Here is a 17,088-nt window from a genome sequence, read left to right as displayed (position 1 = left end):
AAGCTATTTTCAGATGAATAGGATTTAATCCATTGCCACTGGCAGGATTTCCTGTTGGCCCACCTTATTAACTGTTTTCTAGTAGGCTTATCATTCTTTGCTCAGGTGGAAGAGTTCGCTCGCCCTGGGGTGATACATTTGTGTGTGTGTGTAAATGTGTGGTGGAATGGTGAGTGTGAATCCTCTCACCCCCTGCCTAACTTTACACTATCTCCCTTAATTCTCTGGCTCTAGATAATTCCTTTCTGAGGCTCGCTGAAGCTCTTTCATCTGTGGCTCTTTCTTGTCACCTCTGACATGGCTTCCTCAGGCTATCTGCACAGTTCTGAAACCCCCACTCAGACTCCTTAAAACTGGGTGGAGGAAAAGAAGAGAAATGAGAATCGTTGTGAAAGGCCGAGATGGCTCATGGGTAAGGGAGCTTGCTAACAAGGGTGACAACTTGAGCGCTCTCCCCAGACCCATACACTGGGAAAAGAGAACCTTTTCCTGCAAGTTGCCCTCTGACTTCGATGTGCACACCATGGCCTGTCCTGGGGGCGGGCAGGGGAGGGTTAGCATTGGGACAGGTGAGTTTGGTACTGGGGTGGGAGCACTGTACACAGACTTTCTTCTTCTTCTCCACCATTCCAGCCCTTGGCTGACATGCATTTCCATCTCCCTGTTCATCAGACCACCCCCTCCTCTCATCTTTCAGGCGGCACATGGCTGTGTCTTTAAGGAACAAAACCTATGACAGAGAGGCCAGCCCCTACATCTGCTGAAAACACAAGCCTCTAAATTAGCAAAGTCTGCCGGCTATCCTTAGGTGTGAAGGACCTGTACAGCTTCTTCTAAAGGAACCTTTAGATCTCTCTACAGAAAAGCCACATGAAAGAGCAGTGCGCATGCTCTTTCACACATGTACGTGTGCAGTGGTACATGCCTCTGGTCCCAGCACTGAAGGGGCAGAGGCAGGAGGATCCCTGGGGCTCCTTACCCAGCTTGTCTAGCTGAATCAGCAAGATCCAGGTTCAGTGAGGGATTCCTCTCAAAGAAAGAAGGAAGAAAAAAAAATAATAAAAGGAAACCAGGGCAGCACAGCACACAGCTTTAATCTCAGCACCAGGGAAGCAGAGGCTGGCTTCTTGCGAAAGATGGTGTTGCATTCTCCATGGAACAGCTTTTCTTCCACTTCTTTTCCATTGTGTATTAATTACTTTCATCGTGGCTATGGCAAAGTACCTAACAAAAGCCACTGAAGGAAGGAAGGAAGGAAGGAAGAAGGAAGGAAGGAAGGAAGGAAGGAAGAAGGAAGGAAGGAAGGAAGGGTTTATTGTGGCTCACAGTTTGAGGGCACACAGTCCATTGTGGCAGGGAAGGCACAGTGGCGGGGCAGTCAGGAAGCAGAGAGAGAAGGATGCTGGTGCTCAGCCCACTGTCTGCTTTGTATTCAGTCCAGGACCCCGGCCCATATACAGTGCCATTCACATTCCATATGGGTCTTCCCACTTCATTCAACCTAATCCAGAGGCTTCCTCACAGATGTGCCCTGATGTATGTCTTCCTAGTTGAGTCTAGATTCTGCCAAATTGGTAGTCAATGTTAAATAGTTCCATGTGTCACAGCACAACTGTCTCGGATGAGGGCGTGGAGATATTTTCCAACTTCCTAACTGCCAGTGAGTTAAAATTCCTCACATGTCAACTTGTTTGCAATCATAGGCATCTTGGTGTTTTATAATGTTTAGTTTTCAATACTTTTAAGCTATGCATATTTGTATATTTGTATGTGAATATGTGCACGTGTATTGCGGAAGCAAAAGAGAGCCTCGGGTAACCTGGAGCTGAAGTTACGGGCAGTTTTGAGCCGCCAGTGTGGATGCTGGGAACTGAACTCTGGTGTTCTCCATGAGGTGTTAGTACTCTTACCTACTGAACATCTACCCAGCCCCATCACGGTGTTCAGGATGCAGATCTAAGGTGATTTTATCCATGCACTTCTTCTATCTTGTCATTTATAGAGGAGCTGAAGGCCCCCTTGGAAGAGTATGTCCACAAACGCTACCCTGGCCTGGTGAAGGTGGTACGCAACCAAAAGAGAGAAGGCCTGATCCGAGCACGCATCGAGGGCTGGAAGGTGGCCACTGGCCAGGTCACTGGCTTTTTTGATGCCCACGTGGAATTCACTGCTGGCTGGTAGGTCATGTGCTGAAATGTATTACTTAGTAAGGGCTGAATCTGGGAGGTGGGGCATTTTGCCTGTCTCTTCTGGAGCCTCAAAAGAATGGAGAAGGGGTGCTTGGTGAGAAGGCCATTGGGATAAAGTTGGGAAGCAAGAAAGTAACTCATGGGCTGGCCTTCTAGGCACTGTTAATTGTTGTCATCAACCTATGAATCACTTTTCATGAATCGATGTGACAAGAAGTACATGGAAAAGCAACTTACAAAAGAAAGAACCCAACCTGAACTCGTGGTTTGAGGGTATCGTCCGTCATGACGGGGAAGCCACAGCAGCAGCTAGCTGGTCACATGGCATCCACAGTCAGGAAGCAGAGAGAGATGGATGCTGGTGCTCAGCTGTCTCCTTCTTATTCAGTTGAGGACCCCGGTTCACAGGGTTGTAGCACCTAAATTCAGAGTAGGTCTCCACACTTTAGTTAACCCAACTTAGAAGCCACTTCACAGGCATGGCCTCACACACATCTATTTTTGATTCTAGATCCTGTCGAGGTGACAATCACTGTGGTGGGTAGTAAATTCCAAGCCAGCCTGGGACACATGAGTCCTTGTCGCAAAAATAAGTCATTTCTCTAAAACAGTAACAACTGATAGGGACTGGAGAAAGGACCTGGTGGTTACGAGTACTAACTTCTCTTGTAAACAACAACAACCTAACTGTGTATGCACATATATGGAGTAGAAGGAGCTGTGTGTGTGTGTGTGTGTGTGTGTGTGCGTGCGCGTGCGTGAGTGTATGTGCTTGTTAAGGCCAGAAGACAACCTCGGGTGGCATTCTTCAGGTGTCATCCACCCTATTTTTCAAAACAGGGTTTCTCACTGACATAGAACTCACCAAGTTGGTTAAATGGCTGGGCAGTGTGTCCCAGGGATCCTCTTCTCTCTGCCTTCCCTGTGCTGGGATTAGAAGTGTGTGCCACCATGTCATGCTTTTTTTTTTTACATGTGTTCTGAGGCTTGAACTCTGGTCCTCATGCTTACATAGCAAGTACCTCACCAATTAATCTATCCCCCAACCTTTCATGCACTGGATTCTTCTGGCCTCTCCCTCCTGCCCTCCATCACTTTCCCTCCTAACCACTCCTCCCATCTCGCACCTACTGTGCTGGGACCACACCCTCTCTATCTTGGTGCATTCTCATTCACCCTCAGGAAAGCAATGGCTCTCTGCGTCCATTCTTCTTTGCTGTGTTTGGCTATGCAATCCCTGTGAAGTCCTAGCTGTCCTGGAATTCAGCACATAGCCCAGGCCAGCCTTGAGTTTACAGTAATCCTCCTGCCTCTATCTCCTGGGAGCTGGGGTTACAGGTGTGCATCACCGTACCCAGCCACTTACTGTGGCTGTAACACTGGTCTAGGCTGAGGATGTGCCTGGGACAGACGGATCCTCCCTCAGAATTTTCCATTGTCACCCTGAAACAGTCCCATCAGTCAACACAATGGGCATTCCAAATTGGCAATATTTGGCACCTTCCCTGAAAGATATATCATCTAATTTGGGCCAATAGAGCCTAATTCCTCGGCAGTCTGCTTCTAACTAGGCTCTATGATGTCATCATTAGCTATGCAGACTTGTTTTCTACACTTCAGCCAAAGTATCCTATGTCCCTTTCTGAATTAAAGTCCGTGTGTGTGTGTGTGTGTGTGTGTGTGTGTGTGTGTGTGTGTGTGTGTGTGTGTGTGCGCCTGCGCACGCATGTGTGTATCTCAGAATTTACTGGGTAAAAATCTGCACAGTGGCCCAGTACACTACAGATTCCTCTATTCTCCCTGTGGCATTTGAACTGAGTGTTTCTGTGGCTCAGCTTGAGTATCCTGAGATCCAGGGAGTCCTTCAGCCTGGGGCTAGAGAGATAGATCTGTGGGCAGCTGAGTTGGATCTTTAGAACGGGGACTGGTGGTTCACACCGCTCTGGGGAAGCAGAGAGAGAAGGCTCCCTGGGGATCCCTGGCCAGCCAGCCTAGCCATATTGATGAGGTCAGTCCATTGACAGTTGCAGCTGTTTACCTGGTACACGTGAACATTTACATGTGTGTGCACATGCCTGATGGTTTTTTATCAGCCTGACACTAGAGTCACCAGGGAAGAAGGAACTCCATCAGATTGGCCCATGGGTATGTCTGTGTATGTCTGTGGAGCCATCCCTGGACAGGTGACACTAGGAAGAATAAGAAAGGCAGGGGAAACAAGCCAGCAAGCAGATAGCCCGAGGTAATTTGGCCCTGGACCTTCAACATTCCAACTCTCCACAATCACAAGCCATGGGGCATGGATCAGAGGACACCTGGCAGGAATTGGTTCTCTTCTCCCACCATCTGGGTCCCAGAGATTGAATTCAGGTAGTTAGGCCTGGTGGCAAATGTCTTTACCCACTGAGCCACCCTAGCAGCTTAGTCGTGGGCTTTTTTAACAACCCATCAGACTTAGAGAGTCTCTGACACAGGTGAGAACTCCAGTCCACACTTGAGATGGCCGTCCAAGTCTCTTCTCAGCTGTGACATTGATACTTATGTAACACATCCCTCTGGCAAAGCAATTCACATGCGGTAAAAAGGTGGCCCGGGATTGGTGGGGTGAGTAGAGGAAACACAGCAGGTCCCATGACCACAGGGCACCCCGGGGTGGAGTTGGGGAGCAGGAAATGAGACAGAGTCATGGAGAGGGAGACTAAGCTCCTGGGCTGTAGGAACACTATTTGAAGGTGATGGGGGGGGGCATTTGATAAAGTGCTTGCTATGTACACATGAGGGTCTTCATCCAGACCTTAGCACTGATGTTATAAAAACAGTCAGGGTTAGCCCTGTGTGTGCCTGTAACCCCAATGCTGTCACGGGTGGAAACAGGAGTTTAATGACACTCATTGGCTACTAGCCTAGCTCCAGGCTTACTAAGAGACCCTGTCTTGAGTTAATAAGGTGGAAAGTTATAGAGCAGGACACCTGCCATCCTCTTCCAGTCCCCACTTTCATGCATTGGCAGGCAAATGCATACACATGTGTACAAACCCACCACACGCACAGAGAAAGGATACAGTGTAGTGACGTGCACAGATGGTAATAGCACAGTAAAACCCGTTACTTTGAAGATGGACTGAAAATATTAGTCTTACTTTTCCATTAAAAGAGGACATGGGGAAATGTTTGGCCAGTCAGGTTCTTGCGATGGAAGCATCTGAACCCGAGTTCTGATCCCTGGCACCCACATAAAAGGCCGGGCCCAGTGGTGAGCAGCTGTAACCCAACACGGGGGAGGTGGAAGCAGGTGAGTCTGCGGTTCACTGGCCATCCAGTCTAGTAGAATCCATCAGCTCTAAGTTGGGTGAGAAATCCCATCAAATAAATAAATAATAAATAAGGAGGGCTTGGTGGTTAAGAGTGCTTGCTGCTTTTCCAGGGGACCTGAGTTCAGCTCCCAGCACAAACATCAGGCAACTCACAACAACCTTCCTATAAGGCTGGCTCTGGGGGAACACAATCCCACACATGTGCACAAACAAAATAAATCTTTAAAAAGTAATAATGAAAAGGTGGATAGGCATGGCGGATGCCACCTGACACTGACCTCTGGCTTCCCCATATGTGAGCGCACCCATGTGAACTCATACACATATGCTCTCACACACAATGAAAACGTACACACAAAAGTCACTGCACAATGCCATACCAAAGTTTTTTAAAAAAGTAAAAGTATTTCTTTAAAAGAGAGAAAATGTGAGCCTCGTCGTTGGGGAAAAGTAGGCATGGCTTCTCTGGACAGGTGACATCAGAGCTAAGCTCCTTGGTGGCTCTGCTTTCTGCTGGCTGCCAAGGGCATCCCCTGCCCTCCCCACCCCCAAGAGAATCTGTCCAATGAAGGCATGAGGGAGAAAGCTGTAGAAACCTAGGAAAATAATTTCCCTCTGGCTTCCATTCTACCATGTGTGTAAAAAGTCTCGAAGGCAGTCAACGGCCCAGGGTATATTTTATTGCTCATTTTAAATAGAAAGATGAGCTGAGCCAACAGGTAATTCAATGGCTGCAAATGAAAAGAGATTGTTGCAGGCTGTAAGTTCTCATTATTCTTCCAAAGAGCACAAAGAAATGGGATTTTTCCACTTGACTCTTTTCCAAAGCCTACGATCTGGTCCAAGCTGCAAGATTAATGCCCCGGCTTCCACGAGCCATCTTTAGCTTCTAGAATATGGAAAGTGATTTCCTTCCTGTGATCAGCCTCTCAGACACATGGTGGCTTGACCATCTGCTGTGGGCTAAGCCAGCCAGCTAACACCTTAAACCAGATCGAGTTTATGCCAGCTGCAGCCTTAAGGGACAAGGCACAGCTGAGTCAAGATTTGCCTGACTCTGGGTTTAATTAGTTCCAAGCCTTCTGCTGCAGACCAATCGGATCCTTTTAGGCAATCAATTAGATAGTCAGTTAAAACAACAAAAATAGTTGAGCCTTCACAAAGAAACTAATGAAACTGCTTATTAAATCCAGCACAGGAATGACCTATTTGAGGATAGGAAATTTAGTCCCAGCAGATAGAAAAAGAAAACCAAAACTCCATCAGCAACAAGAGGAAACCATATAGAACTGACAACCATACAGAGATGGGAATAGTGTTTATGATATATATAAAAGGCGTGTGGCTGGAGAGGCAGCACAGCACATGCTACTCTTACAGAGGACCTGAGTTTGGGTCCCAGAGTCCTCACCAGATGGCTTACAACCACCTGGAACTTCAGCTTTGTTGGGATTTGGCGCCCTCTGCTGCCCTTCAAGGGCACTGCACTCACAAGCACATCTCTACATAGACCTATAAATAAAAATAACTCCTAAACTTCAAGGGGGGGGGGAGAGGGGGAGGAAGAGAGAGAGAGAGATGAGAGAGAGGCTTGAAAGCCTGGCACTTTCTGGGGATAAAACTCCACATTAATTCTTTTGCTAGGCTTCTCCTGTCCACACAGGCATCATTACAGTGAGTTTGTATGAGCAAAGACTCAAGAGGCATACTGCACACTTGCAAACAAACACACACACAGTGATCATGGATATGCATCCCTTGTTAGAGTGCCTTCCTAACATGCACTAAGTCCTAGGTTCCATCCCTAGCACCCTATAAACCTGGCATTTAAACTGGAGGCTGATGCATGCTTCTAATCCCAACACTTATCAGGCAGAGGCAGGAAGATGGGCAGTTCTAGGGCAGCCTAGGCTATACGGGAATTCATGGCTAGCCTGGGCAACTTAACAGTCTTAAAATAGAAATACAATTGGGCTAGGGATGGTTGAATGTGTGCCGGACATGCAGGAGTCCCTGGGTTAGATCCCTAGGCTCACATAAACTGAATGTAGTTTCCATTCCAGCACCAGGGGAGTGGAGGCAATAGGATCGGGAGGAGTTCAGGCTCCTCCTCCTCTACACAGCCTTTGAGGCCAGGCTGGGATGCATTAAAGCCTGTTGCAAAACAAAAGGGAAACAAAACCACAGAAACCCACATGGTCATCACATGCTCAAACTCGGGCAGGTCATGTGCCTCTGAGTACCTTGGTTTCCTTCTGAGCTCCAACCAGTTGAATTTCTTCATTTCTGGCAGTTTTTAGGAGCCTGCTGGCTGATGCATGCCCCAGGAGAGAGATTTATTTGATTGTGACTTCTCTGCTTTGCAGGGCTGAGCCTGTTCTGTCCCGCATCCAAGAGAACCGGAAGCGGGTCATCCTCCCCTCCATCGACAACATCAAGCAGGACAACTTCGAAGTGCAGCGCTATGAGAACTCTGCGCACGGGTACAGCTGGGAGCTGTGGTGCATGTACATCAGCCCCCCCAAAGACTGGTGGGACGCCGGAGACCCCTCTCTCCCCATCAGGTCTGTGACAAGTAAGCTCTGGTGGGGCTGGTAAAAGTCTGCTGCACAGTGAGAGCCCAGGCCCAAGGGTCAACTTGAGCCATGGAGAAGGGCTGGGAATGGCTGGCAGAGGCTGGTGCAGTAAGCGGCTCCCTAAGGCATGACGGTGCCTTAGGATCCTAATTCCTTGCTGAGAGAGAGAGACAATTGCATCTTAGCTGCCACTTTCATACAGCTGCAATGAAAGTTGGAAATTGGTAATAATACAGTTTTTCATCCTTCTCGGGTGTTACGTAGCTTCACAGTCTACGATCTTACCCACCCTTGGTTAACCTGTGTGAAAACACTAAATTATCTCAACCTCTGGGCTCCAAGTCTGTAATATAATCACACCTGCCAAGATTTTTCCCTGTAATATCCCAGTCACAGGTTCTAGAGATTTGGATCTGACATTGGGAGGGGGGCAAGCATCATTCTACCTAGTGTCGAGCTGACTTTTTTATTTTAGTTTTTATTTAATTTATTATTGTTGGGGGTGGTGTACTGATGCCATGGCGTGCATGTGGAGGTCAGAGGACAACTTTGGGGAGTCGGTGCTCTCCTTTCGCCTGCATGTGGATTCTGGGGATCAAAGTTGGGGCACCAAGCGTGCATAGCAAGCACCATTATTTGCAGATGCGGAAAGTCGCCAGGAATGCCAGGCTAGTTGGCCAGCGACCTTCACGAGTATTCCTATATGTGTACTCCCATCTCATCATTGCTGGGATTACAAATCCGTGCTGTGGTGCCTGGCTTTTATGTGGGCTCTTGGGATCAAACTGAGGTCATCACTTTTGTGAGGCAAGCCCGTTACCAACTCTTAAAATTGGATTAATTCTGTCTTCGGTCATTTGTGGTGGGAAGGGCAGTTTCCCCTCGCCTGGCTTTAATGAACGTTTTTTTCCATATCAAGCAGGAAAGCAAGGAACAGGAAGAAAGACTTTCTAGAAGTAGGTGTGGGTTCTGTCTTGGTTTGCAAATTTGTGATAAACAAAGTATGTTAGTTTTTAAAATCCCTGTGACAAGTGTCTGAGAAAAGAAACGTAAGGAAAACAAGATGTAACTGTGCTCCTGCTTTTTTTGTTTGTTTGTTTGGTTGGTTGGTTTTTTGTTTGTTTGTTTGTTTGTTTTTTGTTTTGAAATAGGGTTTCTCTGTATAGTCCTGGCTGTCCTAGAACTCACTCTGTAGACCAGGCTGATCTCTAACTCAGATCTACCTGCTTCTGCTATCCAAAATGTTGGGATTAAAGGTGTGCACCGCCACACTTGCCTGGAACAAGAATAATTTTAACTCGTCATTTCAGAGGCGAGTCAATCATGGTAGAGAAGAGTGGCTCACACCATAGAGCCCGGAAACAGAAGCTCTATCGCTAGCCCTTCCCTGGGGGTATTCCAGGCAAGTGTTCTGCCTCTCAGTCACACCCCCAGCTCTTCACTGGAAGATTCTAGGCAGGTGTTTTACCTGAGCCATGCCCTCAGACCCTCAATGGGGAATTCTCAGAAGAGCTCTACCGTTGATCGATACCCCCAGCTATTTGCTGGAGGATTCTAGGCAGGCGTTCGTATACTGAGGCATCCTTACTCCTGCCCTTCAATGGATACTGGCTCTACCTCTGAGCCACTTCATTCCCTCACTGAAGGATGCTAAGCTAGAGCAAGAGCGCTACCACTGAGCTACCCCCTTAGCGCAGGTGGAATGACCAGCAGACATGGGCCAGCCTGAGTAGGAAGGCTCTGTGTGAAACAATTACTTGCAACTTTCATGTTACTGTCACATTACCAGATGATTAATATGCACTTTAAAGACTCAAGAACATGGAGTTGCGATCCTGAGCCATTAATATTACACGAGTCTCTTGATGTACATGCGCCAGTGGCCCTCCTCTTTGTGCGTCTTTACTCACCAGACACTTAATTTGTTAATGGGCGATAGGGAGATTTAATTGTCGGAAAGGAGTTTTTATGGGCCTTCTGATGTTATTAAGCTGATATAATGTGCTTCCTTAATCATGAGGACATGATAATTTCTCCTCCATCCAGTGATGCCAAAATGTTAGTGGTTATGATTATACCCCCATTGAAGGGTACAGGGAGCCTGTCATGTTCCAAATAGCATAGACTAGATAAGGCCCTGGATATTAGACTTCCTGGTAAGGGATGTAATATAAGACATTTCACCCTGGGTGCTGGAGGGATGATGCAGAGGTTAAGAGCGCTTGCTGCTCTAGCATAGGACCCAGAATCCACGTTGGGCAGCAAGCAATCACTTGTAACTCCAGCTCCAGGGAAATCCAATGCCCTCTTCTTGCCTCCATGGACACTGTACTCATGTGCATGAACCCACATAGACACACATACATGCATGTAAAAAAAAAAAAAAAACTTTAAGGAAGTTTTGCTTTAAGGGAACATAGTCCATTTATCTTGTTCTAGTGTTGAGCACTGAAGCTAAGGGTTCATGAACACTAGACAAGGGCTCTCCACCACTGATCAACCTCACAGCCCTTTGATTGATTGATTGATTGATTGATTTTTACTTTTTATTTGAAGACAGGCTCTTTCTAAGTTGCATATGCTGGCCTTGAACTTAATTCTTTAGACCAGAGAGGAACCTGTGATCCTCCTGCCTCGGTGTCCAGAACAGCTAAGATGACAGGCCTGCACCACCACCGTCCCAGCCTATGTTGTCCCCACCGCACCCCACTTTTGACCTAACAAGCTGTTTGCTAAGGTTTCCTGTTGGTTTTATGTCCTCAGTTGTCTGTAGCTGAGATTCAGGTGAGAATGGGCAGGTGACCACAAAGAGGACAACGGCCTCATGTAAAGATTGTAGTCAACGATGGTTATTAAACACATCCTGCACAAGGAGGCACCTGCTCCCAGGCCCACATACAGAGAACCAAAGTGGCTGACTCCTAGGCTTTTAAGAAGTCTTTTTGTGTGCATGTACATGTATTGTGTGAGTTTATGTTGCATGGGTGCAGGTGCCCATGAAATTCAGAAAGGGGCATCAGATCCCTTAGAGCTGGACTTGTTGGTTGTGAGCTGCCCCACCCAATGGCTAGTGATGAAATACAATCCCACTGGAAGAGCAACAAGCTCTCTTAACTGCTGGGCATGCCTTTAATCCCAGCACTTGGGAGGCAGAGGCAGGCAGATCTCTGTGAGTTCAAGTTCAAGACCAGCTTGGTCTGCAAGAGCTAGTTGCAGGACAGCCTCCAAACCCACAGAGAAACCCTGTCTCAAACAAACAAAAAACAAGCTCTCTTGAAACAGGATCTAATGGGAATCTGATCTTGAGCTTGCTGTGTAGCTAAGGAGGGCCTGAAATTCTTTCTTTGTACCCTCACTTCTAGAGTGCTGAGTTTATGTGTTACTGAAGATAGAATCCAGGGCTTTGTATACACATATGTTATATGAGTTGAGCTATATCCCCAGCTCTAGGTTCCTAGACTTTTTTAGACAGTAATTATTACCAGATCTCCTTATGAAATCTTCTGACTTCAGATGTCGAGGAGTACATTGTCTTGTCAGAGTTTCTAATTGCTGTGAAGAGATGCTTACAGTTCAGAGGTTCAGTCCATTATCACCATGGTGGGACATGGTAGCATGCAGTCAGACATGGTGCTGGAGAAGTAGCTGAGATGCCTACATCTCACAGGCAACAACAGGAAGTAGACTGAGTGTCACGCTAAGCAAAGCTTGAGCAAAAGGGACCTCAAAGCCTGTCCCCACAGCGACACTCTTCCTCTAACAAGGCCACACTTACTCCAGCAAGGCCACACCTCCTAATACTGCTACTCCCTTTGAGGGCCATTTTCTTTCAGACCATTACACGTGCCATGCTTTGAGGTGGCACTGAAGGGCTGGGGAGAAAGCACTTGCTGAGGACCCAAGTTTCATTATCCAGAACCCCCATAAACCCAGATGCAGAAGTATACGTCTGTAACCTCAGCACCTTAAAGAAAGATTTCTAGATTTATTTTATGCTTACGTGAGCATGCCCGTACAAGTTTGTGTGCACCATGTGCATGCAGGAGCCTTTAAAGATATCAGATGAACAGATGGCATTTGGCAGTTGGGTCTGTGGAACAGAGTATGGTCTTTGCTCTTTTCTTGCCCCATGAATACTGTCACCATTCCCAGGATGGCTTTGACTTGTGCCTCTCAGATGGTAGTTGTGGACATTTGTGATCATTGGTTGTATTGTGGGATTGGGGAACTTGAGAGAAATGACAGAGAAAGCTATGGACAAGCATAGTAAGTCTCCTCTGAGGCTCTAGGATCTAGTCCTGTGCACATGTCCCCAGCCTTGTTTTCTGCAATTCCTTGATAAGAGTTTATAATGCCCTGGCATGGCCTTTGCGCCTCTGTAGGAAAAACCCCAAAATCTCTGTTTTAGTCCCCAATCATTTTCCATAGAGACAGCACTTCCATCCATACCAACAGCGCCGGTGAAGAGCCCCTTTGATAGCTCGATGAAAGCCACAGCCCGCTTTCCCCAGAAGCTGTGTAAGTGGCCAGGACATTATATATAAATTCCATTTAGTTTATAAATGCCATGGAGCCAGTGTCCTGAGAAAGTCTGAGACTTCTGGGGTAGACCACCCTTCAGTGTTTCCATCTGACTTTCCTAGTGGGCTAGCCTTTCCTTCTCCACTCTCCAGTGTTGTGTGCAATACAAACCAAACCCATGGCTGACCGTTGTGTAACTGGTCCTTTGGTGTCCAATCAACATCCGACACTTAAGAGGTGATACCAAAAATAGGTAAGTGGCAGATGAGGTTCAGGAGAGAGGTCAGGTCTCATAAATAATTAGAAAAATTATGGGGGGGGGGGCTGGGAGATGCCTCAGTTAATAAAGTACCTGCTGTGCAAGTATGAAGACCTGACTTTGAAAAAGAAATCTGGTTTTGTTGGGTTGGTCTTGTCATCCCAATGCTGGGAAGGAGGAAATAGGTAAATTCCTGGGGTGCTCAGTGCCCAGTCAGCCTAGCCAAATGGATGAGCCCCATATTCAGCCAGAGACCCTGTCTCAAAAAATGAAGTGGATGGTATCATGAAGGCCACCTGAGGTTGACCCCTGGCCTCTGCATGCATGAGTACACACATTCATATGCACACCATGCACACATAATATAGATAACACACACACACACACACACACACACATGCATATACACAAATGCAGCCTTTTCAAATGAACTGTATTCTATCAGTCTTAACATTATGTGCATGCATGTGGGAAATCAGCCAGAATGAGGGGGAAGGGGAGTGTGTGTCTAGCCTCGAGGGCACTAAGCTAGGTGCACCATGTATTTACAAACACCTGGCTCAGTTCAGCCGCTGAGTGCCAGAGCTCTCAGCTTTACACCTGCAGATCCATCTGAGGGACTCTTTCCAGCTGTGAGACACCAGGACTCTCACCAGGAGAGAACCCAGGGACAAGAGGCACTGTGATGTTTGAAGGGAGAATTCACTGCACCTTGCTTTTGGAGCCTCTTGTACACACTGCACAAGGCATTTTCTGTGAATTGACAGCAGGACCTCCCTGTTCTGTGTTAGGTGACCTTGTAATTAGTGACACTGCTCGTTAATAACCAATTCAAGATGATGAGTAACAATTAGCAATCCTTAATCCAACATATAATTTGATGATAAATTATAAGGTACCGGAGTGTCAGAGCCTGTGAGAATCATTTGGTTGAAAAGATTGCCCTGGGTGTGCATAGCTGTTGAGATTTCACATTCTGGGCTGAGCTCTATGTAAGGGGAGAAGGCTACTTTTCCCTCCCTGGGGGAACGTGACAAGCTTACACAAGAGGCAAACTTTAAGTGACAAAACAGACTTCTTTTTTTAAAGCTTTAAAATAGATGTCTTTTTCTATGTATCATCATATATATTTTAGGCATTAACTGTGTTCAGCTTTATGGTAGGTACTTCCACAGGGACAGTCCTGGTTAAATGATAAGACTGTTATCCTGAAAGGATCTTTAGGCTGAGCTGGGGACATGGCTCAGTGGGGAATGAGCTTGCTGTGCGAGCCTGAGGACCTGGGTCTCATCCTCAGAATCCATGTGAACAGCCCTGGCCTGATGTCATGGGTTTACAGAGGATCCTTAAGGTTTGCTGGCAGGCCAGCCTACCCATATCAGGGGACTGTAGGTCCGTGAGAGACCCAGGCCTGGAGGAATGAAATGTGAAGTTCACCTTGGTTTTCCACATGGACATGTACACACCTGAATACCATCCCCTCTACACACACACACACACACACACACACACACACACACAGAGAGAGAGAGAGAGAGAGAGAGAGAGAGAGAGAGAGAGAGAGAGAGAGAGAGAGAGAGAGATTGAATTTAATTGGAGACACAGACCCAAGTTCCTGTGATAATCCCACTTGGGTTAGTGGAGACTGGTGGGAAGGAGGGTGGATTTTGTGATTGTCCTGGAGGGAAATCTCATATGAACCTTAACTCACACTGGAATTTTCCATGGGCAGTGTTACCACTTACATATCAAATATCTCTAACATCTCATGGGTTGAAGGTTTGGTCCCCAGATGGCAGCATCATTTGAGAGGTGGTTTCATTAACGTCATTGATGAGTGGGCTCTTAAGAGGGAGAGGTCACTGGGGGTATATTTTGCACCTGGTTCATATTCTTTGTCTGTCTGTCTGTCTGTCTCAAGTGCTGGGATTGCAAGCATGCACCACACACCTGCTTTATGCAGTGTGAGGACAGAACCCAGGGCTCCTTGCATATTGTCACAGTGCTCTACCCACTGAGCCCAGCCCTAGACCTTGGAATTGTTTCACACACATATCTTCTCAGTTCCTTGCCTATACTCACTCGGTAAGAGGTACAGCATGGAGGAGAGGGCAGAGCAAGGGAAGAGGGAAGGATTCCTGACTGAATTTGAATATTACATAGGGCCATACCCCACACTGAGGGGCCGTTGGCATTCCTGGCATTGTGTATGAGGCTGGCCAATTGCAGTGTGCTGATGGATTAGGACAGGAAAGAGGAGTTGGTAAGATGGTCTGCCCTGGACCAAATGAAGCCTGTCACGGTTCTCCAGATACCTGGTTACCTCTTAGCCATTGGCCTACCCTGCATAGCTTATTCCACAACTGTCTGCTTTTATGCTCAAAGTGTAGGGCTTACCCAGTGATGGTGTATGTCCTCCAAAGCCTCCAAGTGACAGATGGAGGATGCAGTAGGAAGAACAGAGCCCCAGATACAGCTACATAGTTTTTAGATTTTAGGTTTTCACTGGGTGGTCTGGGCCAGCTTTCAACTCATAATCCTCCTGCCTCAGCCTCCTGATAGCTGGGATTACAGGCATGACAAAAGAGAGGTTCATCTTTTAAATACTTCCTTATGTGTGCATATGAACATGTGTGCCTGTGTGAATGCATGAGTGTCATAGCACAAATGTGGTGGATGTCAGAGGGCCACTTGTAAGAGACAGCTCTCTCCTACCAAGTGGGTCACTGGAATGGAACTCATGTCCTCAGGCTTGGCAGCAAGCACCTTTACCACTGAGCCATCTTGCCTGTCCAAAGCAGAGATGAATTTTAGTGTCAAGGGATTATTTGTGTGGAAAACAAAAGGATACCCTCTCTCATGACAGTCTCCCCCAGAAATTGTGACAGAATGGAAGCATTTGTAGTCGTGGTGAACACAATTCTTTGGGGTGAAGTTAATTCAACCCCCTGACATTGTCTGGTCCCTTGAACAATAGCCCGGTTAGCTCAGTATTCCTTTTTGCTCTGAACATTCAGGCTGCAACTACACAGCTTTCTGTTGGAAGCAAAATTCCCAGGCAGCGCCCTGAGGCTCCCGCAGCATTCGCAAGGTAATCACTCTTCCATTTGACAAGAGGAGAGGGACCTGTCTCTATCAGCCAACATGGACAGTGACAGCTCGCGGTAGCAGGGAGATTAATCGGAACTGTGTAGCAGAGATGGCCCTTTACCTCAGCAAAGAGCTCCGGTGTGGTGGGTTGCCTCGGAGAGGACAAGCTTTATTTAAAACTGAATGATTTTTAAAAATGGGAGACACTGTACCCCTGAGTTAAAAGTGGCATTTCCCAGATACAGCTGGACATAAATTGGGAAAGCAGGGCACCGTTAATTCTTTCAAGTTGATTTGGCAGAAGGGAGAGCAATAGGGTTTAGATCTCTCTATGGCAGCAGATTGGGAATGTAGGCTTCAGTCCTTTGGTTTTGTTTGGTTGGTTTGGTATTTTGGTTTGTACACATGTGTGCAGGTTTGCAGAGGTCAGAAGAAGACATAAGGTACCCCACTGTCTCATTTTCTACCTTGCTTGCTTGAGATCTTTTACTGACACTGGAGCTAGGCTGGTGGCCATCAAGCCCCAGGGATCATCTATCTCTGTCTCCCATGGTTCTAGGATTACAGGCTAGGGTATCAGGCTTGTGTGCGGCTGCCACACCCAACTCTCTATGTGGGTGCTGAGGATTCAAACTCTTGCCCACTTAGCCATCTCCTCAGCCCCTACAGCCTTTATTTTGTTAGCTTTTCATTTTTTCTGTATAGTATTGGGGATTGGATCCAGAGCCTTGTCCCACCAAGCTATGTTGGTCTCCAGCCTTTTGTTTTTGAGATGAGTGGGGGGAGGTCCTACTATAAGTTTCCCTTCCTGATATCAAACTCTCTGTGAAGTCCAGGATGACTTCAGACCCTCAATCCTCCTGCCTCGGCCACCCATGTAGCTGGGATGACAAACCTGTGTCTCATATCTGAGCTTTAGTCCCCTTTCCAAATCATTCCAGAATGTACTGTTCCTGACTGTCTCACATGCTTTCCTTCTCTTTTCTTCCCATTCATTTACTCTCCACTCTCAAAGCCCAACGGGTAAGTTTGGGAGACTCTCAACTTGGGTTCAGAGTAGAAAGTACCTTTGGCTTACTTCTTTCCACTCCGTCTCATGAAAGAAAGCTCCTTGCTGGCTTGATCATGCCGAGCCTGCA

General features: G+C 47.1%; 1 protein-coding gene across 1 annotated transcript in view; it reads left to right on the top strand.

Moving 5' to 3' along the window:
- The window catches only part of Galnt17 (polypeptide N-acetylgalactosaminyltransferase 17), a 384,262-nt gene that overhangs the window by 200,934 nt on the left and 166,240 nt on the right, over positions 1–17,088 (top strand). The window contains exons 4-5 of the mRNA XM_051204994.1: positions 2,003–2,177; positions 7,870–8,067. Coding sequence (XP_051060951.1) covers positions 2,003–2,177; positions 7,870–8,067 — 373 coding nt within the window. The remainder of the gene's footprint in view (positions 1–2,002; positions 2,178–7,869; positions 8,068–17,088) is intronic.

The sequence above is a fragment of the Phodopus roborovskii genome, unplaced genomic scaffold (assembly GCF_943737965.1).
Source record: "Phodopus roborovskii unplaced genomic scaffold, PHOROB, whole genome shotgun sequence".
NCBI classification, from domain to species: Eukaryota; Metazoa; Chordata; class Mammalia; order Rodentia; family Cricetidae; genus Phodopus; species Phodopus roborovskii.
This window is presented reverse-complemented; position numbering and strand designations above follow the sequence as displayed.